Source organism: Elephas maximus, chromosome 1 (assembly GCF_024166365.1).
Source record: "Elephas maximus indicus isolate mEleMax1 chromosome 1, mEleMax1 primary haplotype, whole genome shotgun sequence".
Classification (NCBI taxonomy): domain Eukaryota; kingdom Metazoa; phylum Chordata; class Mammalia; order Proboscidea; family Elephantidae; genus Elephas; species Elephas maximus.
This window is the reverse complement of record NC_064819.1, coordinates 71,961,081-71,984,563: the sequence shown is the minus strand read 5'-3', so window position 1 is coordinate 71,984,563 and position 23,483 is coordinate 71,961,081. Positions and strand designations below refer to the sequence as shown.

At 38.2% G+C, this 23,483-nt stretch overlaps 1 protein-coding gene across 7 annotated transcripts in view; it reads left to right on the top strand.

Moving 5' to 3' along the window:
- The window catches only part of LOC126076526 (cytidine monophosphate-N-acetylneuraminic acid hydroxylase), a 509,905-nt gene that overhangs the window by 404,710 nt on the left and 81,712 nt on the right, over positions 1 to 23,483 (top strand). For 6 of the 7 annotated variants that reach the window (XM_049885113.1, XM_049885103.1, XM_049885123.1 and 3 more), the window contains 2 exons: positions 18,239 to 18,442; positions 22,609 to 22,700. In XM_049885113.1, the coding sequence (XP_049741070.1) occupies positions 18,239 to 18,442; positions 22,609 to 22,700 (296 nt within the window). Of the gene's footprint in view, positions 1 to 17,692; positions 17,767 to 18,238; positions 18,443 to 22,608; positions 22,701 to 23,483 lie in introns of those variants that run through there. The other variant, XM_049885140.1, reaches the window with a different exon arrangement.

Sequence of the window (23,483 nt, the reverse complement as noted above, 5' to 3'; positions counted from 1 at the left end):
TTGGACGCAGGCCAGACCCCCAAGGAAAGTCCCTTTCAACTGACTGGCTGCTCATAACGGATCTCATCAAGGAGGTGATTACATTATGTCAGAGCTCATCACGGAGATCATTACATCATTACATAACTGCCAAACCACAGAGAATCATGGCCCAGTCAAGTTGACATAAAACCTTAAACATCACAATTCACCCCTTGTATATATCTCCTTAAACCATACGTACTCACTAAAGACAATTATAAAGTGATAGTCGCACCGAACATGATACAACTAACACCTGTAGAACCACAAATGTACTAGCCCTATTTACATCTTGTATTTTGTAAGTGAAGAAAACAAAAACATTAGATACACACATACGATGAAGAAATACTCATAGCAATTACAGTCCTCATTTCTTCAAATGGTCACGTTGTAGCTGTTATTTACAACTACCTTCTTCCAAGCAAAGTGAGCAAGCAGGAGTACTGCTTCAAGTTCTGCCTGTTGGGAAGATTTCCCTTCACCACTGTCCTTCAGGGAGGTCCCAGAATGAGGTTGTAGTGCTGCTGCTGTCCACTTTCAAGTAGTGCCTGAATATTGCACAGAACCATCCATAAACCAGGCATGAGTTTTCTCTTCCTTAGTCAACTAATCTTAAGGAACTTCCCATGAAGCTGTAGGTGCAGACTGGGAAATGGAAGATAATGTGACAGGAGTGGAGATCATGGCATTTGGGCTACTCCCTCCTGCAATTTACTTTGTGCCTTCAGGTCCTGCTTGGGCCCAATCTCATAAATCACTTCTATTTAATGATGGAGTGCTGCTGTGAATGCCTGACTTTATGGCTCTGTGGGTCAGACAACTCCCAGTTCATGATGGGCAGCTCAGGCCACGTGGTGACTTGGTGGCACATAGTTAAGCTTTCAGTCTTGTTATGGATTGAATTATATTCCCCCAAAATGTGTGTCAACTTGGATAGGCTGTGATTCCCAGTAGTATGTTGTTGTCCTCCATTTTGTAATCTGATGTAATTATCCCATGTGTTATAAACCATAACTACTATGATGTTGAATTAGAGGCAGTTATGTTAATGAAGCTGGACTCAATCTACACGATTAGGTTATCTCTTGAATCAATCTTTTTTGATATATAAAAGAGAGAATGGAACAGAGGGAACAAGCAAGAAGAGCCAGGAGCAGAGCATGTCTTTTGGAACTGGGGTCCCTGTGCTGAGAAGCTCCTAGACTGGGGGGATATTGATCACAAGGACCTTCCCCCGAGACAAAAGAGAGAGAAAGCCTTCCCCTCGTGCTGGCCCCTGAAGTCAGACTTCTAGCCTCCTAGACTGTGAGAAAATAAATTTCTGTTTGTTAAAGCCGTCCACTTGTGGTATCTCTGTTATAGCAGCACTTGACAACTAAGGCAGAATTTGGTACTGGAAGAGTAGGGTGCTGCTGTAACAGGCACCTAAAATGTGGAAGCAGTTTTGAAACTGTGAATGGGTAGAGGCTGGAAGAGTTTTCAGGTGCCTTGAAGAAACTGTTGGTGAAACTATGGACAACAAAGACAATTCTAGTGAGGGCTCAGAAGGAAGTGAAGAGAGCTGTAACACCAGAGACAGTGTAGATAGGTAAGAAGCAGCAGCAAAGAAACAGTAGAAGCAGAACCAGACCAGCATAAGATGGAGTGGGGGATGTCCCATAGAGCAAGAGAACTGAGTGCGTTCAGGCAGAAGGCTTTCCGGTGGAGTGGGGTGTCTTCGGTCACTTATTGGTGGAGCTAGACTTGCTGACCCATGGAGCAAGGGAGTTAAGTGTCTTCTGCCCGAAGCTTACTGGCAAAGTATGGTACCTGCAGGCACCTATCAGTAAAGCCAAAGAACTTTGGAACAGTTGCCCAAGCAGGGCAGATGCCTGGCTGGCTCAAGAGGCCTGAGGGGCTGAGAGGCCAAGGAACCAAGAAACAGAAACTGAAGAGACAAGGAGCACAGGAAACAGAGCTGCCTCCGTCTTAAAGGGTAGGGCCACAACCTTTGGAGTCTCAAAGGGTGGAACTATGGCCTGCTGGGTCTCAGGAGGTGGAGCCACGACCTCCTTGGTTTCAAAGTGTCAGATCTTTGCCAAATTGGTTCTGGAGTGTGGGGGTGCCTTTCACGAGTGCCAGTGGGATGGGGCCAGATTCACTGCCCAAAGCTGAGGGAGCAGGGCTGCCATGCCTAAGTGGCACAAGAATTGGGTCTGCCAGGGTAAAGGGGGTAGGGTCGCCACTTAGACTGGGAGAATGGTGCTGCCCAAATCTGAGGGAGCAGAGCTGCTGTCCCAGTGGGCCTGGAAGGTGAAGCGGAAGCCCAGAGCTGAGGGACTTCCACCCAGAATCCAGAGAGCATGGTCAACACCCAGAATTTAGAGGGGAGGGCCAGTTGACCTAAATGTTCCCTGAAACCATGGTCCCCAGATCCCCACCCCTGCTACTTTGTCTCTTGAAGTGTTTGGTTGTATTCAGTAAACTTCTCAGCTTTTGGATTAGTCCAGTTGTGCTGACTTTCTCTGAGAGACGGACATTTTTGATTATGGAAAAGCTTTTGGTTATATTATCAGGAGGGACCAGTCCCTAGAGAATGACATCATGCTTGGTAAAGTAGAGGGTCAGCAAAAAAGATAGTTCTTCCACTTGTACAGATCAAGTAAATATTTAATAGATTTCCCACCTATTTCACTCCTAGGGAAATCATGACTAACTAGCCAACACCATAAGTCCATATGACTCAGACTATCCTGGTTACTGCTTTGACTCCATTGTCCATTACGATAACCATGCCCACCTTGTCTTTGTTGATTGAGTCCTGCCACTTTGCCTACCACCATAGGATCCAGTCATCCCCATTGTAGTTAGGTGTCTTAATTCAGTTAGGGCAGCTCCCACTGTCAAATCTGACTTATATAAAATGGCAATCGCAGCTGTCTTCTCCTATGTAGCTTACAGTTTTCTAGAGGGTACACAATTAAACATGAAAATACAAGTTTGACAAGTCATAAGAAGGTAAGGTATATGATGTTTTGAGAGCGTGCAGTAGTTGGATTTGATCTTATCTAGGGAATCAGAGAAGACTTCCAAGTGGAGATGATGATTGAACTGGAATCTAACGGATGAGGAGAGTAAAAACTGTGAAGAAGTTAAGAAAGAATATTCTGGATATAGGGTTCCAAGGAGGTGGGGGTGTTGTACTTTGAGGAAATGAAAGAAGTCTAGGTGTTGTTAGTGGAAAGAGCAAAGTTTAAAATGATCTAGAAGAAGTGATTGGGGTCACTATGCATTACTTCAGGGATTTCTTGTGTGGCATAAATGGTTAAGTGCTTGACTACTAGCCGAAAAGTTGGCAGTTTGAACCTACCCAGAGGCACCTTAGAAGACAGGCCTGGCAATCTACTTCTGAAAGGTCACTCCCTTAAAAACTTTATGGAGCAGAGTTCTACTCTGAACACATGCAAACTCCATGAGTCAGAATTGTCTCAGTGGTAACTAACAACAACAACATTCATTGCCTCTAGAACGTATTAGGAATATTGATCTTTCCCTTAAGAGAAATAGGAAAATATTGATGCATTTTTGAGTGGTAGGGGAAGGGTCAACAGGACAGGATCATTTTGAAATTTCCATTGCAAATATGTGATTCTGGCTACGGTGAAAAGAACAGATTGGAGCAAGAGCAAATGCAGGGAACACAGTTAGAGAGGATATGGCAGTGGTAGAAGAGGGGTGATGATGGCTTGGATAAGAGTGGTGGGGGGATGATTGTGAGATAGTCTTAAGAGGTAAAATGGACAGGACTTAGCAATGAGCTGAATGCTGGGTAGTGAGAGAGAGGGAAGTGTCAAAGGTAACAAGCTGTATCATGAAGAACATCTGAAAACTTGGGTATCATTGCTCATGTCTGTGGGATTTTGCCTGAAAGCAGAGGATACCCTAGCCCCTGGCAACCACTAATCTACTTTCTATGTTTATAGATTTACCTATTCTGAACATTTCATATAAATGAAATCATACACTATATGTGGACTTTTCTACCTGAATTCTTTCACTTAGCATAATTTTTTTAGGTTCACCTATGTTATAGCATGTATCAGAACTTCAATATTTTTCATTGCCAAATAGTATTCCATTGTGTGGATATATATGTGCATTTAATTTATCCATTCAGCAATGGATGGACATTTGTTTTTTGTTTTTCCACTTTTGTCTGTTATAAATAATAGTCAAATGATTATTCTTGTACAAGTCTTTTGAGGACACATATTTTTTTAAATTAGTTTTTGGTGAAAATATACATGGTAAAAGATATGCCATTTTAACAATTTCTACATGTACCATTCAGTGACATTGATTATTCTTCAAGTTGTGCAACATCCTTGCTATTCTACTACCGTTAACATAAACTCAGTGTCCCCCAAGGTTCTCATCTAACCTTTTGAGTTGATGTTGTCAGTTTGATCTCACATAGATTATTCTTTAAAGGAGCACAACACTCAAGGCAGACACACTTTACCAATTAAGCTAACCTATTGTTTGAGTCAAAGACTTCAGTGGATAGTTTTGGTTTAAGGTTTGAAGTTAAAGATTATCTCACAGCAATAGTTCCAAGGGTTCATCCAGCCTCAATGGCTCCAGAAAGTCTAGATTCCATTTAGAATTCAAAATTCTATTCTACATCTTGCTCCCTCCCCCACCCCCGCCTTTTGATCAGGATTCTTCTACGGACTCTTTCGGTAAAAAGTTCAGTAATGCTAGCCAGGCAACATCCAATTCTCCTGGTCTCAGGACAAAGGAGACAGTCATTCATAGAGGTAACCAGACACACATTCCATTTTTTGGTGGATGTATGTTTTTCATTCTCTTGGGTAGAGACCTAGAAGTAGATTTGCTGGGTTATATGCTTACTCTGTGTTTAACATTTTGAGGATCTGTCAAACACTTTTCCAAGATGGCTGCACCATTTTATATTTCTGCCAGCATTTATGCGGGTTCATTCGTCTATAACTTCACCAACACTTGCTATTTTCTGTTTTTTTTAATTATTATCATAGCCATCCTAGTGAGTGTTAAGAAACCCTGGTGGCGTAGTGGTTAAGTGAGTGTTACGGAGTATCTCATTATAGTTATGATTTTCATGTCATTAATGATTTTGAGCTTCATGTGTCTTCTTTGGAGCAATGTCTGTATAAATCGTATGACCATTTTTAATTGAGTTATTTGTTTTCTTGTTATTAAGTTGTAAGCATTCTTTATATATTCTCAAGACAAGTTCTCTTCATACATATATATATGTATATATGACTTGCAAATATTTCCATTTGTCCATTGTCTTTTTACCTTCTTGATGGTCTTATTCAAAGTAAAAAAGTTTTGTTTTGTTTTGTTTTTTATTGTGATGAAGTCTAATTTAGCAGTTTTTTTCTTTTATTGCCTGTTCTTTTGGTGTCACATCTAAGAAATAATTGCCTGACCCAAGGTCCTAAATATTCACCCATATGTTTTCTTCTAAAATTTTTATAGCTTTAGCTATTACATTGCTGTCTATGATTCACAGACATTCTTGTCTTGTTTCTGATCTCAAAGGGTGTCTTGTTATCTAGTGCTGCTATAACAGAAATACCACAAGTGGATGGCTTTAACAAAAGAAATTTATTCTCTCACAGTTTAGGAGGCTAGAGGTCCAAATTCAGGGTGCCAGCTGTAGGGGAAGGCTTTCTCTCTTTGTTGGTTCTGGGGGAACGCCCTTGTCATCAATCTTCCCCTGGTCTAGGAGCTTCTCAGCACAGAAACCCCAGGTCCAAAGGAGGTACTATGCTTTTGGTGCTGCTTTCTGGGTGGTATGAAGTCTCCCTGTCTCTCTGCTTGCTTCTCTCTTTTATATCTCAAAAGTGATTGACTCAAGATGCAACCTAACCTTGTTAGATTGAATCCTGCCTCATTAACATAACTGCCTCTAATCCTGCCTCATTAACATCATATAGGTAGGATTTACAACACCTAGGAAAATCACATCAGATGACAAAATGGTGGACAATCACACACTATTGGGAATCATGACCTAGCCAAGTTGTCACACGTTTTTGGGGAACACGATTTAATCCATAACAGGTGGAAGGCATCCAATCTTTCACCATTAAGATTATAGTCAGTTGTAGGTTTTTCATAGCTATCAGGCTGAGGGAATTTCCTTCTATTCCTCATTGGCTGACTTTTTTTTTTTTTAATCAGGAAAGGATGTTGAATTTTGTCATATGCTTTTCTGTATGTTTTGAGAAGATCATGTAGTTTTTATCCTTTATTTTCTTAATATTGCATATTAATTGATTTCAGTATGTTAAATCAATCTTGCATTCCTGAGTTAAATCCCACTTAGTCTGGATGAGTTTGTGAAGGATTGGTATTAATTCTTTTTTTAAAAAATTTGGCAGAATTCACCAATGAAGCCTTCTGGGCCTGGGAATTTCTTGTGGAAAGATTTTAAATTACTAATTAAATTTCTTTATCATATTTTTATTCAAATTTTCTATTTTTTTAGTCAGTTTTAGCAATTTGTGTGTCTCTAAGAATTTTCCCATTTCATCTAAGTTATCTAATTTGTTGGGGTATAGTTTTTCATAATTTTTTCTTGCGATTCTTTTAATTCCTGTAGGGAAGATGAAAAGGTCTCCTCTTTCATTTCTGATTTTTCCGATCTGTGTTTTTCTCTCTTTTTTTTTGGTTGGTCTTCCTATATGTTTGTCAATTTTGCTGATCTTTCAAGAAATCAACTTTTGGTTTTATTGATTTGATTGTTTTTCTGTTTTCTAATTTATTAATTTCTGTTCTAATTGTGTTTTTCCTTCTACTTGTCTTCGTTTTATTTGCTCTTCATTTTCTAGACTAAAGTTGAAGGCTTATTGATTTGAGACTTTTTTCTTCTCTAATATAGCCAATTGAAAGCTATAAATTTTCCTCTATGCCCTGCTTTAACTGCATCCTATGTTACATGCCACTTTCTGATAATAATTCTTTTTTTCCGCACCCTGACTTTTGTAATTTTTCCCCCTAAACAATATACTTTTTTTTTTTTAAACAATATACTTTAGTTTGCCTGTTTTTGAACTTTATCTTAGTAGAATCATATTGTATGCAATTTTTTTTTTCTTCTGTCTATGGGGCTTGCTTCTTTTGCCCAACATTATGTTTGGAAATTGGTTCAGGTTACTATAAGTAGTCTCAATTAGTTCATTTTTACTTCTGAATTATATTCCATATATAGTTCACTAATTATATTGCATAATTTACTTATATAATACATAAATATGTAATTTATCTGCTATATTGATGATGAACATTTGTATTGTTTGCAATTTGAAGTTAATATGAATAATGCTGTAATGTGCATCTTTGTACATGTAACCTGGAGAATGTATGCACACATTTCCCTAGGGTTGAGACTTAGCTAAAAGTAGGATTGCTAGGTCACAGTGTATTTTCTGTTTTACGAGAGAATGCCACACTGTCTTCCAACATGATTGAAGCAAGCTGCCCTCCCATCGTAATATACGAGAATTTCCATTGCTGCCATCATCAGCAACACTTGATATTCTCAGTTGTTTCAACTTTACCATTCTGGTGGGCTTGTAGTAGTATCACACCGTGGTTTTAGTTTTCATTTTCCCAATTACTAATGTGGTTGAGTGCCTATTTATATGTTTACTGACTATTTGGAGATGCTCTTTTGTGACATGTATGTTCAGATCTTTTGCCCATTTTTCTAGTAGGGTGTCTTTTTAATATTAATTTGTAGAAATTCTTACATATTCCTTATATAAGTCCTTTATCATATGATCATATGTGTGGTGCAAATATCCCATCCTGGGGCTTGTCTTTTCATTCTTTTGTGTGCCTTTGGGTGAGCATGTGTTATTACTGTAATGTTGACTAAGATATCAATCATTTTCTTTTTGAGTAGTGTTTTTGCTTAAAAAAATCCATCCTACTCCAAGATCATGAAGATGTTCTCCTATATTATCTTTCAGGAAGCTTTACTGTTTGCCTTTTAAATGTAGGTCTGTCTGGAATTGATTTTTTGTCTGTAGTATAAGGCAGGGGTCTAATTTACTTTTCTAATATGGATTCCCACTGATTCTAGCAACATTTATGAAAGATTTTATCCTTTTGCTACTTATCTGTGTTATCACATGTATTATATATCAAGTGCTGCAAGTTCATTGTTTTGAGTTTATTTCCAGGCTTCTGTTTTGTTACCTTGATGTATTTTATCTATCACCAAGCCAGTACTACACTATTCTAATTATTATAGCTTTACAATATGTCTTAATATTTGATAGAACACATCCCATCATTTTGTTCTTCTTCAAAAAAGTTTTATCTCTCTTTGGCCTTTTGCATTTCCAAATAAATTTTAGAATAGGTTTTGAGTCACATAAGGGTAAAACAAAATAAAAACAAAAACAAATAAATTTTCTATGATTTTGACTGAAATTGTATTGAATCTATAAATCAACTTGGAGTGAATTGACATATTTATAATATTCAGACTTCCAATCTATGAACATAGTATAACTCTATTATTAAACCTACTTAATGTGTCTCAAAGTTTTATAATTTTCTCTGTAGAGACCGTCACATCTTTTGTTAGATTTTTTCCTAAATAATTCATATTTTTATGTTATTATAAATGGTATTTTTGAAAAATCTATTTTCATACTGTTTGTTGCTGGTATGTGAGAATAATCTGCTTTTTAAAATTGGATTATATATCCAACAACTCCACTAAACCCTCTTCTATCTTCTCTATCATTAAGTTCTTTTAGATGTTTTATGTACACAATTGATCTTTAAATAATGAAAGTTTTATTTTTCTTCTTTTCCAATTTTTATACTGTTTAGATTTCTTTTTCTTGCCTTAATACCCTGACTAGGATTTCTAGGAAAATATTGCCTATAAGTAGTAATTGTAGGCATCCCTGTCATATTCCTAATCTTCTTGAATATTTGCTGTAGGTTTTGTTTTTATTTTATATATGCTTTGCCATACCCTTTTACCGTTTCAAGGTTAGGCTACCCTCACACAATGAGTTGGGGAGTGTTTCTTCCATTCCAGTTCTCTGGGAAATTTTTTTTAAGATTAGAGTTATTCTGTCACTGAATGCTTAGTAGAACTTGTATGAAGGCATCTGGGTCTGGAGTTTTCTTTGTGGGAAGAATTTTGACCACCAATCACTATCTTCAGTGAAGAGTATCTAGGTTTGCTATTTCTTCTTAAATTTGTTTGGTGTGTTATTCTTTTCCAGGAATTTATCCATTAACCTGAATTTTAAAATATGAGAATAAAGTTCATAATATCAACTTATTATATTTTAATGTCTATAAAATCTGTAATGATGTCTTCTTTTTCATTCCTGATATTGGCTTTTTTGTGACCTTCATCTTATTTTTCTTACCAATTGTACTAGAGCTTTATCAGTTTTACTAGTCTTAACTACTTATGGCTTTGCTGATCTTGTCTAATATATGTACGGTTTCTATTAATATTTACTCTTATTCTTAAAATTTCCTTCTACTTTCTTTGGATTATTTTACTGCTCTTTATCTGACTTTGTTTTTTAGTCTTTCCTTTAAAATATTCACATTTAAGCATTAAATTTGTCTGTAAATACTGTTAACCTGAACACTATACATTTTGATATATTATCATTCAGTTCAAAATATTTTCTAATTTCCATTATGCTTTCTTTTTTGAACAAAATATGCAGAGATTACATAATTATCTTTTTGTTATTGTTTTCTGGAGTAACTGTATTGTAGTCAGAAGTTCTTTATGATTTAAGTACCCTGAAATTTTGTGAGATTTATTTTATGGCTCAGCATATGGTGAAATTTGATAAATGTTTTGTTTGCTCTTGAAAAGAATGTATATTCTGCAGCTGTTGAATGGAAAATTTTACATACACCTACTCCTCACTTATCGACTCTCTCGTTATTTGACATTTCACATTTGCAACAATATTAAATAACTACTATCCTACTATTTTGCACATTAACGAATTATGTCTGGCAGTAATGAATGCTAAGATGTGAGGCAAGAGGAACGCTGGCTGTGATGATTAAGGTTATGGATCTACTTGGCTGGGCCATGATTCTCAGTGGTTTGAAAGTAGTGTAATGATGTAATGTGGCAGTTTTGTAATGATGTAATTTGGCAGTTACTTAGTGATGTAGTCATATTGCATTTTATGAGCTGATGTGATCATCTTCCATTTTAGCATAAAGCCAATTTTCACATAACAATTGGTCTTTGGAACCTAACCATGTCAATAAGTGAGGAGTGAGTATACATCCCTTAGGTGAAGTTTGTTACTTGTGTAGTTCAAATTTTCAATGATGCTACTATCAAAATTACTGAGAGAGGCCGTCTTTGTCTTTTAAATAGATCATTTATTCAGTAACATAATTACTGATATATTTGGGTTTTATATTTATACTAGGATTAAACAACTAAATAAATATACTGTAAATAATGAAGGACAAGCTTCTCATTGTCAGAGAAAAAAGTTACAAATAAGGAAAAGAAAAGAGAAAGCTAGAATGAAACTTGTGCTTTGGGGTTGGAATTGGAGGTATCGGTATGAACTCATGGATTTTTTATGTATGTACATTGAGAGGTTTAGAAATATAGATGTGAGTGATATGTAGATTAGCAAAAATACATGTATTTTCTACTTCTGTCCACTGAGAGGGCCTAGACACAATGACACCCCATGTGCTCCTTGGTTTTTAAACACCATTCTCGAATAAAAGGGAGCAGGGTAACTTGGAGAACAGGTTGGTTTCAGAGCTGGGCAGAGAAATTACAAGATGATCCTGTTATGTCCTGGATTCCAGAAGATAAGGAAGCTTTAAACAGAATGCAAGCATGTCAAAAGGACACAGGTGTCAACCTGAAAGACCGACCAACGGCCAAAACTGGACCAATATGAGCAACAAAATAAATGATGATGGTATTTTATTGTAATCCATAGAATAAAATAAACATCCAAGAGTCCATGCTGATATAAATAAATAGTTGAATAAATGCATAACTGAGGGAGAAGGGACAGCTTATCCTTACAGAAGAATTTCAATTAATAAATGATATGAGGGAAATAAAATATCACCATTAAGTTAACACCAGTAAGTTAATACCAAATTGATAATTGTTGCAAGCAAGATCCACTGAGAGATGCTAAAATCAATGTAGGAAAGTTTGAGGAGAAGCAGGATATTAGCGTAGTCTCAACGTATTTCCCCTAAGATAGATATCAATTACAAAGAGGAAAATAGTAACTTTATAGGGGAGAAACTCAGCACGCCCTACCATAAGGAAGTAGTCAAGATTAACATCACTGGTGGTAAGCCAGATCAACATCATGTAATCCCTCATAAGATGTCCTGAGAAAGACATGACATTACATTGTTCAACCCAACACTTTAAAGATGGAAAATAAAGTGCCATAATAACAACTTAATAAATTTTGTTTGTTGTTTAGCTGATTAAATGAGTATTTTATTCTGTTCCCTAAGTATCAGGCTTTAACTCCAGGAAGCAAGAAATAATATGACACAAAAAGCCACCTAGGTCCTTCAGCTGTGACCAGAGAGAACAGTTTGCTTCCATAGAACAAGATTCCGTAAATCTCAGATTTCTCTCTTCCCCTTCATCACTCCCGCCTTCCTTTCTCTTTGTAACCTCTCTTTGCATGTCTTGTTTATTTTCCTATAAGTAGCTTGCTTTCTTCCATCCTGAATGTACTTTATTCTCTTATCATTTACCTGGACACAATTTTAAAACTAATATTAAATTTTTATTTTTTTCAATCATTGAATAAGTTATCTATTAAAACAAGGCAACTTAATATTTACTTTTTTAAAAAGACTTCATTTTTTAGAATAGTTTTAGATGTACAGAAAAACCGAGAGAATAGTAAACCAAACCAAACCTGTTGATTCTGACTCATAGCAACCTTATAGGACAAAGTAGAATTGCCTCATAGAGTTTCCAAGGAATGCCTGGTGGATTTGAACTGCCAACCTTTTAGCTAGCAGCCATAGCACTTACCCACTACACCACCAGGGTTTCCGAGAAGATATAGAGGGTTCTACTACCCACCTTATTACCCACCATACCCAGTTTCCCCTACTATTAACATTTACATTACATTAGTATGGTATATTTGCTACAATTCGTGAACCAATGTTGTTAGTTACTAAAGGCCATAGTGTATTCAGATCTCCTTAGTTTTACTTAATGTCTTCTCCTGCTCCAAGATCTCATCCATGGTACCACATCACATTTAGTTGTCATGTTTCCTTAGGCTCCTTTTGGCTGTGACAGTTTCTCAGACTTTCTTTGTTTTTGATGACCTTGACTGTTTTGAGGAATACTAGTCAAGTGTTTTGTAAGATGCCTCTATTGGAATTTGTCTGGCATTTCTCCCATGATTAGATGGGTGGGGTTATGAGATTTTAGAAGGAAGACCACAAAGGGAAAGTACCATTTTCGTTATACCATATCAAGGGTACATACTATTAACATAATTTATCCTGTTAATGTTGGCCTTAATCACCAGGATGAGGTAGTTTGTCGTGGTTTTCCACTATAAATTTACTCTCTATTTTTTTGCCTCTCCATTTTGTACTCTTTAGATAGAGTCACAATGTGCAGCCCACACTTAATGCATGGGGATTTATGCTCTTTTTTTTTTTCCTTGAAGATGGAATATCTACATAAATTATTTAGAATTATTCTGCAATGGAAATATGTCTCTTCTCTGCCCCCCCATTTACTTATTTATTCAATCATTTATTTATATCAGTATATACTCATGGATATTTATTCTATACCAATGTTACTTTATTTTATTGCTCAAATGGTTCTAGGTTTGGCCATTGGGAGCTCTTTCAGTTGATTCCTGTGTCTCTTTGACATAACCCCATAAACACAGGGTTACTGTTGTTGTCTAGCACTTCTGTAGTTTCTGGCATTACAAGATCTCCAAGTTTATCTTGTATATTTCCTGCCCCAGGTCTAGAAACAGCCATTTCTCTAAAGTCCCTGGTTCCTTTCTTGCAGAATGATATCCAAAGCCAATATCGGGATGCTACCAGTCTATGCTCATTGCTATGGGGTGTCATTGCTTTTAGGCCCTTTCAGTTGAAAGAACAAGGAAATATACTTGTGTTTACTGCCTGGAAATATACACACACCTCTAAATATTTCTATATGTATCCATCAGTATCTCTATTAAGCTAAACATGAGTTCATACTGATATTTCCAACTCTAGTCCATTACCACATGGATCATTTTAGCCTCTTTTCCTTGCTTATCTGTAAATTCCCACTCCAGTAATGAGAAACCTACCATCTGCCATCCATTTATTTAACAGTTCAATTCCAGTACACATGTATAGCAGTATCAGAGTTATTAACCCACATCCTCATGATTTTATCAACTCTGTCACCTAAAGTACAGTGCTTATGTACAGTTGTTTTTTGCATTTAGGTTTACAGACTCTGCTCATTTCTAAAGGTATTTACATCAGCACTGTTCACCCCACCTCCTTTAGTGAAATTGTTTCACACACTTGTAATACAATTAGATTCCCTTGTTTCAGTCTGCATTCCTTTCTGGGATCCCCTGATCTCCTGAATGATTTTTTATTCGCCTACAGTCAGGTTCACTCTTTGGGCTGTAAATTTCTATGAGTTTTGACAACTGCACAATGTCATGTGTCCACCATTCCAGTATCACACAGAATAGTTCACCAACCTAAAAGTGTCCTGTGCTTCAGCTCTTCTACCCTCCCTCCAGACTCCTGGCAACCACTGATCTTTTTATTTTCTCTATAGTTTGCCTTTTCCAGATGTCATATATTGGACTCTTACAGTATATTGCCTTTTTAGACTGGCTTCTTTCATTTTACAGTATGCATTCAAGGTTCATCCATGTCTTTTCATGGCTTGATAGATAATTTCTTTGTATCACTGAATATTATTACATTGTATGGACGTACCACAATTTATTCACTCGCCTACTGAAGAACATCTTTGTTGTCTCCAGTTTTGGCGATTATGAATAAAGCTGCAATAAACATTCATGTGCAGGTTCTTGCATAGACATAAATTTTCAATTTCTTTGGGTCAATAGCTAGGAGTACAATTACTGGATCATACAGTGAGACTGTGTTTAACTGCCAATTTGTCTTCCAAAGTGGCAATTTCATTTGCACAGTGAAGTAGAATTCCTGGTGCTTCATGTTTATCATGGATTGAGATGTATCCTCCCAACATATGTGTGAACTTGGTTCAGCCATGATTCCCATTATTGTGTGGTTGTCTTCCATTTTGTGATCTGACATAATTGGCCTATGTGTTATAAATCCTAATCTCTGCCTGTGGTTAATGAAGCAAGATTAGGTTATGTCGAAGATGATTAGGGTGGGATGCAACACACTTACTCAGGTCACAGACCTAATACGATGTAAGAGGAGTTTCCCTGGAGTGTGGCCTACATCATCTTTTATCTTACAAGGGATAGAAGGAGAGAGAAACAAGCAGAGAGAAAGGGACCTCCTACTACCAAGAAAGAAGAGCCAGAAGCAGAGTATGTCCTTTGAACCTGGGATCCCTGAGCTGGGAAAAACCTAGACTCAGGGGAAGATTGATGACAAGGACTTTCCCTCAGAGCCAACAGAGGGAGAGAGCCTTCCCCTGGAGCTGGCATCCTGAATTTGAACTTCTAGGGTCCTAAACTGAGAGAACAAATTTCTGTTTGTTAAAGCCATTCACTTGTGGTATTCCTGTTACAGCAGCACTCGATAACTAAGACAACATCCTCCTCATCGTCTGGCATTGTCAGTTTTGGGATTTTAGCCATTCTAATATTTTTTTTAATAGGTGTGTCACAGTGGTATCTCACTGTTGTTTTAGCTTGCAATTCCCTAATAACAAATAATGTCGGGCATCTGTTCATATGCTTATTTGCCATTGGTGTATCTTCTTTGGTTAATATTTACTTTTTATTGATTTGTTTTTTAAGCTTTCCTAAATTGATTTTTTTTCAATTTGCATGTGTCATTTGTTTGAATTCTGCCCCCTTCTTCCCTCCCCCCCCCGCCCCAGCCCATGAATCTGTGATCCTTGGAAGCATCTTCCTATTATTTTTCCATATGGTAATCAAACTCATTGGCTTTCACAGAGTAAGTAATTGAATTTTCCCTCTTTGAACCATGGAATGCACATTTTACCCTTGGGATGGCATTCTTTTCATCCACTAGATTTTTATTGAGCCCCTACCCTGTGACAGGCACTGTAGGTTTTGGGCTTTGTGGAGTTTACATTCCTGTGAAAAGAACACTGAACATCTCCCCATGTAAGTCAAAAATTAAAATAATCTAGTTAAGAAATTGTAGGTAGCATTTATAGACTGATCATTCTGAACAAGTTATCTTTTCTCCATAGCCCTGTTTTCTTGGAGCTTAAGCCTTCTGGATTCCTGGCTTTCGGAGGAGTAGTCTTTATTCAGGCTCCCTACCCTGTCTGAAACCAAAGCTTACCCACAGTCCTACCCTGGTCTCTCTTTCAGTTCTGAGCTTGGAAGCCCTGACCATTGGTCTCTGAAGATTCTCATGGTTTGTGGTGGCAACAGAGCCTGAGTGAAATTCTCACCCCATAGTGTTCTGTCCCACCTGACTCCCTTCTTCTTCTTCTTTTTTTTTTTTTTTTTTGAGGTCTAGATGTTTAATTTTCAAAATAAATTCCAAAGCATCACACTTTATGCTGTATGCCATCAAAATATAAGTCAATAATATTGTTCTTTGTGTTAATATAGTTATTTTCCTGTGATCTCTAGTGAACTAAAATTTCAAAATCATTTATGAGACACTTGCCTGGTTCCTACTAATCTCCAGAAGGAGACTAGGATGAAGAATTGTTAGGCAGGAAATTAGGGTGATATAGATGCATTGCTTTCAGAACTGACCTCCAGTTAGCTTCTAGTTTAGACTATAAAAAAAACCTGTTACCATCGAGTCGATTGCAACTCATGGTGATCCCATGAGTTTCAGAGTAGAACTGAGCTCCATAGGGTATTCTTGGCTGTGACCTTTATGGAAGCAGATGGCCAGGTCTTTCTTCTGCAGCACCGCTGGGTAGGTTCAAACCGCCAACTTTTCAGGTAGTAGTTGAGCACAAACCATTTGCACCACCCAGGGGCCTCAGACTATAACTAAGCATCAAAACACCACAGGGCCAGGATTAGAGTGAGGGAAATGTGGTACTTGCCTCAGGTGCAAAACATGAGGGGATGCCAAAAAATGCAAAGCGCCCAGACCCAAAACCAGACCCGTTGCCGTCGAGTCGATTCTGACTCATAGTGACCCTACATGACAGAGTAGAGCCGCCCCAGAGGGTTTCTAAGGAGTGGCTGGCGGATTCCAACCACCGACCTTTTTGGTTAGCAACCAAGCTCTTAACTGCTGTGACACCAGGGGTTCCAAAATGGTCTTTTGGGTTTGGTACTGTGGCTTCATATCAGATTTATTTATTCATAAGGACAAAGCTAAAAAATAAATCATGTATCTTAAATGTATTCCTTGCTATTGAATACCTTTTAATTATGTTTTGGAAAGATTTCAAGTCTACTGTGAACCAAATTAACAGAAATTTGGGACAGAAATGATGGTGAGGATCTGCTTTGAGGAAAAAGATCATACCCAACTACAGAGTTACACCTTCATCTGTTTAAAATTGGAAATAGCTTGTCTGTTATTCTCTAGCCTGGTGTTTGTTTTTCTTTGAAATTATTTTTATCCCCTGTTTAAGAAATCTGCAGCACTTCTAAAAACGAAAGTAAAAATGCCACAAACGTGCTTAGGCTCCAAGTCAGCGTTAACATACAAAGAGAATTCTGGCCACTTTTGTTCCGGAATCGAGTGCAAAATTAAACAACCTGCACCCGATTTCATACCATGAATGCACACACACACACACACACACACAAATTTTTTTAAACAACTGTTGGCAAAATTTATGTTCCATTAGGATTCAGAGTTGCATTGTAGAGCTAGTATGTTTAGAAATGGGGGCTTGGGAAGCATCACATCTGTAGTTTCCTGGAAAAACCATAACATAATCACAACTTGCTGCTGGAGTTTTCATCCATTATTCACATCGAGTACAGTGGGAGAGACAGGCAGATAGCTTCTGAAGATAAACCACGTGAAAGGCAGTTGGCTAAGTCATGGGGATGGAAAACCAGAGAAGACACAGAGCTTTGAAAAGCGTCACCTGTAACTAAATAAACAGGGCAGTGTGCTGGGCACACTGTGTTACAATATTCTACATGTCGTGATGCACGCTAAGTAGTGATAAGCTTCACCTGGGAGGACCTAGAAGGTGCAACCCGGGAGGCAATAATTTATTTATATTTTGAACCTCAGCCGTGATGGCGACATGTAAAAGGAGAAGGACCTGCCTTTCAGGCAGAAAGAAATCCAGGTGCAAAGGCGTGGAGGTGGGGGAAAGCCTAGTGGGGTCTCGAAATTAAACGTGTTTTTTGGGGAGTTTCTAAAAGAGGTGGGGTAAGGGAGGAAGCCGTTTCAGCGGAAGTGACAGTGAACCCAGGCACACATCCTCTTGCCTTGTGGGGGCATATGAGCAACAGAAGCTGAGAGAGCGACTGCCAGAAGGAGCCGACAGATTATGGGCAGGCAAGTTAGAGGGGCGTTAGTATTCAAGGAAATTGAAGGGGGACATTCAATTAGAAGGGATGTACATTTAAATGAGGGGAGAAAGTACACCATCAGGTAGCCACCAAGCCTGGTACTTGGAAGAAAACAAAACATAAAAGTAAAAAAACAAACCTGTTGTCATCAAGTCAGTTCCGACTCATGGGAATCCCATGTGTTACAGAGTAGAACTGCTCTACGGGGTTTTCTTGGATGTACTCTTTATGGAAGCAAATGGCCAGGCCTTTCTTCCTTGTCACCACTAGGTGGGGTCAAACTGCCAACCTTTAAGGTAGTAATGGAGTGCAAATCATTTGCACCACCCCTGGTACTTGGAGGGAGGCTACTTAAGAAGTATTTTAATGAAAAATATTTGCGCTGTCAGTTTCAAATGATTATCTCTTGATACCTAGCGTTACTAATGTTTCCCCTCAAAATGTTTGCCTTTCAATAGCACTGAACAAACGACTGAGATCCTGTTGTGCCTATCACCTGCTGAAGTTGACAATCTCAAGGAAGGAATCAATTTTTTGCAAAATAAGGGCACTGGCAAAGGCTACATTGTATACAAGAATAAAAGCCGCCTGAAGGCATGCAAGAATCTGTGCAAGCATCAAGGAGGCCTGTTCATAAAAGACATCGAAGACTTAGATGGAAGGTACCAAAAGTCCTTTTCTTTCTCCATGATGACTTTTTGCCATTAGACTTGGCAGGAAATGTGCTCATTTAGAAAAATTTAAATGAAGCCAGTCAATAAACGTTCTTCCCCTACTAAATTTCCTAACTTTTGCCTCTTTAGGGCATCTCCATGCTCTCAAAATTTCATAACCTTTACTTAATTTTCCTCTTTCATAAGAATTCTCCTTTCGAATTTATTCTTGGCTTGCTCAATAATAAGCTTCTAGGGTACATGTATGAGAGGGTGTATGTATGTGCCTGTGCGTGGGGAAGGCAGGCATTTACCTGGTTTTGTATTCAGACTCGAAGTTCCTAGGTCTCCTTTCTCCTGTACCCAGTAGCTGTGTGGAGGAGTTGGGTGGTGGGGGAACACTTAACCAAACCCTCCTAGGGTGCAGATGCTATTTTCCTGTCTGGCTAGTTGTAATTGGGAAAAAAAAAAACAAAACAACGACCAGAAATGGGTCAGCCCCAACAGTCCCTGCCCTGAACGGTAATTCATCCTGTCATTTCTTGGAAGAGCTAGTACTATGCTTCCCCTTCTTGTCAGAAGTTAACACTTGCATATAGATCAGCTTCACCAGGGTGATAAGTGCAAGGGCAACACCAGAGCAGGACTACATTGTTTTGTTTTTAACGACTGCCTGGGAGATAGCAGCACTGCCTGTCAGAGCCAGGGAGGGTTCTTGAGTGAATGCTTTGTCAGTCTGATTCTCAACACCAGCGGCCTGTGAGTGGTTGGCTGAATCTTTCAAACTCACCTCAACCTATCTCAACCTATGTGCTTTTAGTCACTCAGGTGTTGTGATTTCTTCTTCCATAGTGATGTCAGTCTTGTTCCTCAGGTCATTTGTAGACAGTTTAGTGGTACTGTACTCAGAAGGGGAACCCTGTTGGCGTAGTGGTTAAGCGCTACCGCTGCTAACCAAAAGGTTGGCAGTTTGAATTGGTGGTCCTTGAAAACTCTGTGGGGCAGTTCTACTCTTTTTTTTTTGGTACTCAGAAGAGGCTGGGTTGTTCTCGAAGAGTTTCCTGCTATAATCGTAGAACATTCAGCCTTCCAAGTCTAGAATGTTCTCACTCCTGCACCTAGATTTGCTTCACTGCATAGTTTCAGGGCCCCATTCTACATACTATTAGATTTTTAAAATGTGACCACCATTATATTTGCAGCCTGCTTGGCTCCTCAGATAGGGTTGCGAGATTTAGCAAATAAAAATACAAGGTGCCCAATGAAATTTGAATTTCAGATAAACTATATCGATGGCACTAGTTTTTTTTTTTATATATATATATATAGTATAAATATGTCCCAAGTGGCAAATATTTTAGCTAGCAACTCTACTCTGAGAGACTAGGTAATTTGCTGACGGCCCTATTTTGATTTCCTCAGGGTTGCTATGAGTTAGAATTGACTCGATGGCGGTGGATTTGGTTTAATTTTTTTTTCCCCCACCTTCTCGCTGCTTACCAAAGGGTCGGCAGTTCGAATCCGCCAGGCGCTCCTTGGAAACTCTATGGGGCAGTTCTACTCTGTCCTATAGGGTCGCTATGAGTCGGAATCGACTCGACGGCACTGGGTTTGGTTTTTTGTTTTTGCAGCGGATTCAAGTCAGAGAAGCCTCAGGCATACTTCCATCGCTGGTCAGCTTCTGCCACCATTCAAGGATGCTGAGATTTTCTCTCCTAAGTATTGCAGTTTGAAACTCTGGTTTTCTTCTCTTCTTTGATCTCTGGTCTACTTCTCCCTGGTGGGCTGTTTCACACAGTGTCCACATAGCCAGCTGTTTAAGGGAGGTGCATATCTTAGTGGTTAAGACTTTGATCTCTTGTCCTAGACTGCCTGGCTTAGAAGCCTGGCTCTCCCACTTTCCAGCTCAGTAACCTTGGGCAAGTTTCTTAACCTCCTGGGTCCCAGTCTTCTCATCTATAAAATGAGGATGATAATATTACCTACTTAGGAGGGTTGCTGAGAGGATGAAATAATTTCAAACACATAAAGCACTTAAGAAAATGCCTGCCATATGTTAATTACTTTTACGGCTATGATTATGCCAGGAGCTTCTTGTGCTGCTTAGGTACAGGTAGCTTATTTCAAGGAATTCAGACTTTTTTTTTTTTTTAATCTGATTTGCTCATTTTAACATGGTGATTATTTTACCACACACTGGCCACACTCTCCTTAATCCAAAACCTTGGTGGTGATTGATCTCAGTTTCACCCTATTCTGATGCCAGGCTAACCTGGAGATAGTACTCTCTTAGCTCTCCTGGACGTGAGGAAGCAGGTTCTCCCAGCGTTAGTCCCAGATGCAACTCACCAAAAATTTATATGTTGAAACTGCATGTGCCTTACAAGCTACAACTCCCCCCACCTCTCCAAATTTGGTTGCTTTTGCTTGGTTTCTCTGTGCAGCAACTTATCTGTATAATCTCTCTTTTCCAGCCTACCATCAAGAACAAACACCTATCTGTTATACCCTACCTGCCTCAGTCATTTTGCTTCTTGGCACATAATAACCAAGATCAGCAAGTCTCATAGGCTGTGGCTCTCAATTTTTAAGTTTTAATGATATTTTATAAACTCTTTTGCTTGTGAAGCTCTTGCCTGACTCTAGTCTACCTACCATCTATGAGCATAGGGTCCTGCCACCATTTCCCCTTCCAGGCCCACTCAGCGTACTGAAAGCCTACCATTGGTGAATCATTAGTCAGAAGGGAGGTGTCATAAAATCGTCCTCCATAAATTGAAGTCTAGAATATGCATTTTGCCTTATAACTAGAAAAGAGCATTAAAAAAAAATTCTGGATATGATGAAGCTTGGAAAAATAACCATGATTCACTTATATGTTATGTAGACATTTTAGTTTAAAAAAAAAAACTGATGTTTCTGGTTGGAGATGTTATATCTCTGTATATCTTTTTTTTTCCAATTTCTTTTTTTTATTGTGTTTTAAGTGGAAGTTTACAATTCAAGTCAGTTTTTCGTACAAAAACTTATACACACATTGTTATGTAACCCTAGTTGCTCTCCCTACAATGTGACAGGACACTCCGTCTCTCCACCCTGTATTTCCCGTGTCCATTCAACCAGTTTCTGTCCCCCCGCCTTCTCACTTTATAAACACTTTATCTTTATGAACACTTATTTTTAACTTCGAAAAAAAAAAATCAGCAGAAACTCTAGCAAAACAAAGAGAAGAAACTGAAACTTTTATACTCCGCCTCCCACCCTCACATACCTCACTCTCCTCAAAGTCTTGGTAAGAAATGGAAAAACACTAAGCACCTGTTTTAATAAAATCCTATTCTCACTCTGAAATAGGGTTGCCAGGTTTAGCATGTAAAAATACAGGGCAGTCAGTTAAATTCGAATTACAGATTAACAACAAATACTTTTTCAGTATAAGTATGTCACAAATATTGTGTGGGACACACTTATGTTGAAAATTATTCATTGTTTTTCTGAAATTCAAATTTAACTCGGTACCCTGTATTTTATCTGGCAACCCTACTCAGAAATCTTAAAACTGTAATAGGATCTTTTCTCTTTGGAAAATGAAAACTTCAATCTAATGCTATACTTTATTTGGGTCGAGGGTTAAAGTAGAGGGTCACTGAAAAAGAGGAAGACCCTCAACGAGATGGATTGGCACAGTGGCTATAACAATGGGCTCAAGCACAAAAGCAATTGTGAGAATGGCGCTGGACTGGGCAAGGTTTCGTCCTGTTGTACATAGGGTCACTATGACTCTATGGCACCTAACAACAACAAGGGTTATGGAGCGATTGTAAATCATAGACACGTATTCTGTATTACATTCCTTCCTTGTATTGGCCCCAGTTGGATCTCAGGTAGCTCAGCTTTTATAAGAGAACCATTCCTGAAGACTACTTTATTCTGTTGATCTCTAAGGTGTCATTTTGTGACATGGAGTTTACTGTCATTTTTTAAATCACTTCCTATTAATGATTAGTCTATATTTTCTTGGATGTTTGGGCACTAACTCTTAATAGTTTTCCCTTCATGCACTTCTTATTCATCCAACTAATTTAATTTCATTACAAAAATAATACAGGTAAGCCTAACCAAGATGAATTTTTATTTTTACCATTTTATAAACTGAAGTGCAATTTTTCCTCCAGGTCTGTTAGATGTACAAAGCACAACTGGAAGTTAGATGTGAGCACCATGAAATATATCAACCCTCCAGGAAGCTTCTGCCAAGATGAGCTGGGTAAATACCATTGATACTGATAAGTACATTCCGTTGTTATTGTCATCAGGGTCCTTCTTGTCAACTTTTTTCCAATCTCACTTGAAACTTTGGGTACATTCTGATTTTAAACTGTGGGCATAAGTTTTTTTTTTTTTTTTTATGTAACTGACACTGAAATTTTAAATAGAGAATTTCTCCAAAAGATCCCTTCATTCATTCATCTGTTCAGCAATTATTCGTTGAGGCCTTACCATGTGTAAACATAAACCAAAAACCAAACCTGTTGCCATCGAGTCAATTCTGACTCATATTGACCCTATAGGACAGAGCAGGACTGCCCCATAGGGTTTCCAAGGAGTGGCTGCTGGATTCGAACTGCTGACCTTTTGATTAGCAGCTGAGCTCTCAACCACTGTGCCACCAGGGCTCCATGTAAACGTAGTGCTGGTTATTAATAGATACAAAGATGGATAAGCTAGTCTAAGGACTAAATGAGATTACATTTACATGAAGTGGTAGCTAAGACAAATCCGTAAACTACTAAGATCAGGAATGCTATGATAGGTTTTTAAAGGGAGATACAGTGTACCACAGAATAATGGGTCCGAATATTTTATCTGTGAAGACATACAAGATAGACGATGTCCACGTGCATGTTGCTCTTAATACTTATGATGAAATTTTATAATTTTGGTTGGGAAGTACTGGGTCATTCAAATCATATAGCTCTTTCTGGCATAGATAAGAGATTAGAGTTCTTTAGCATTTCAATTCATTAAAATAATATTTTATCAGCAGAAA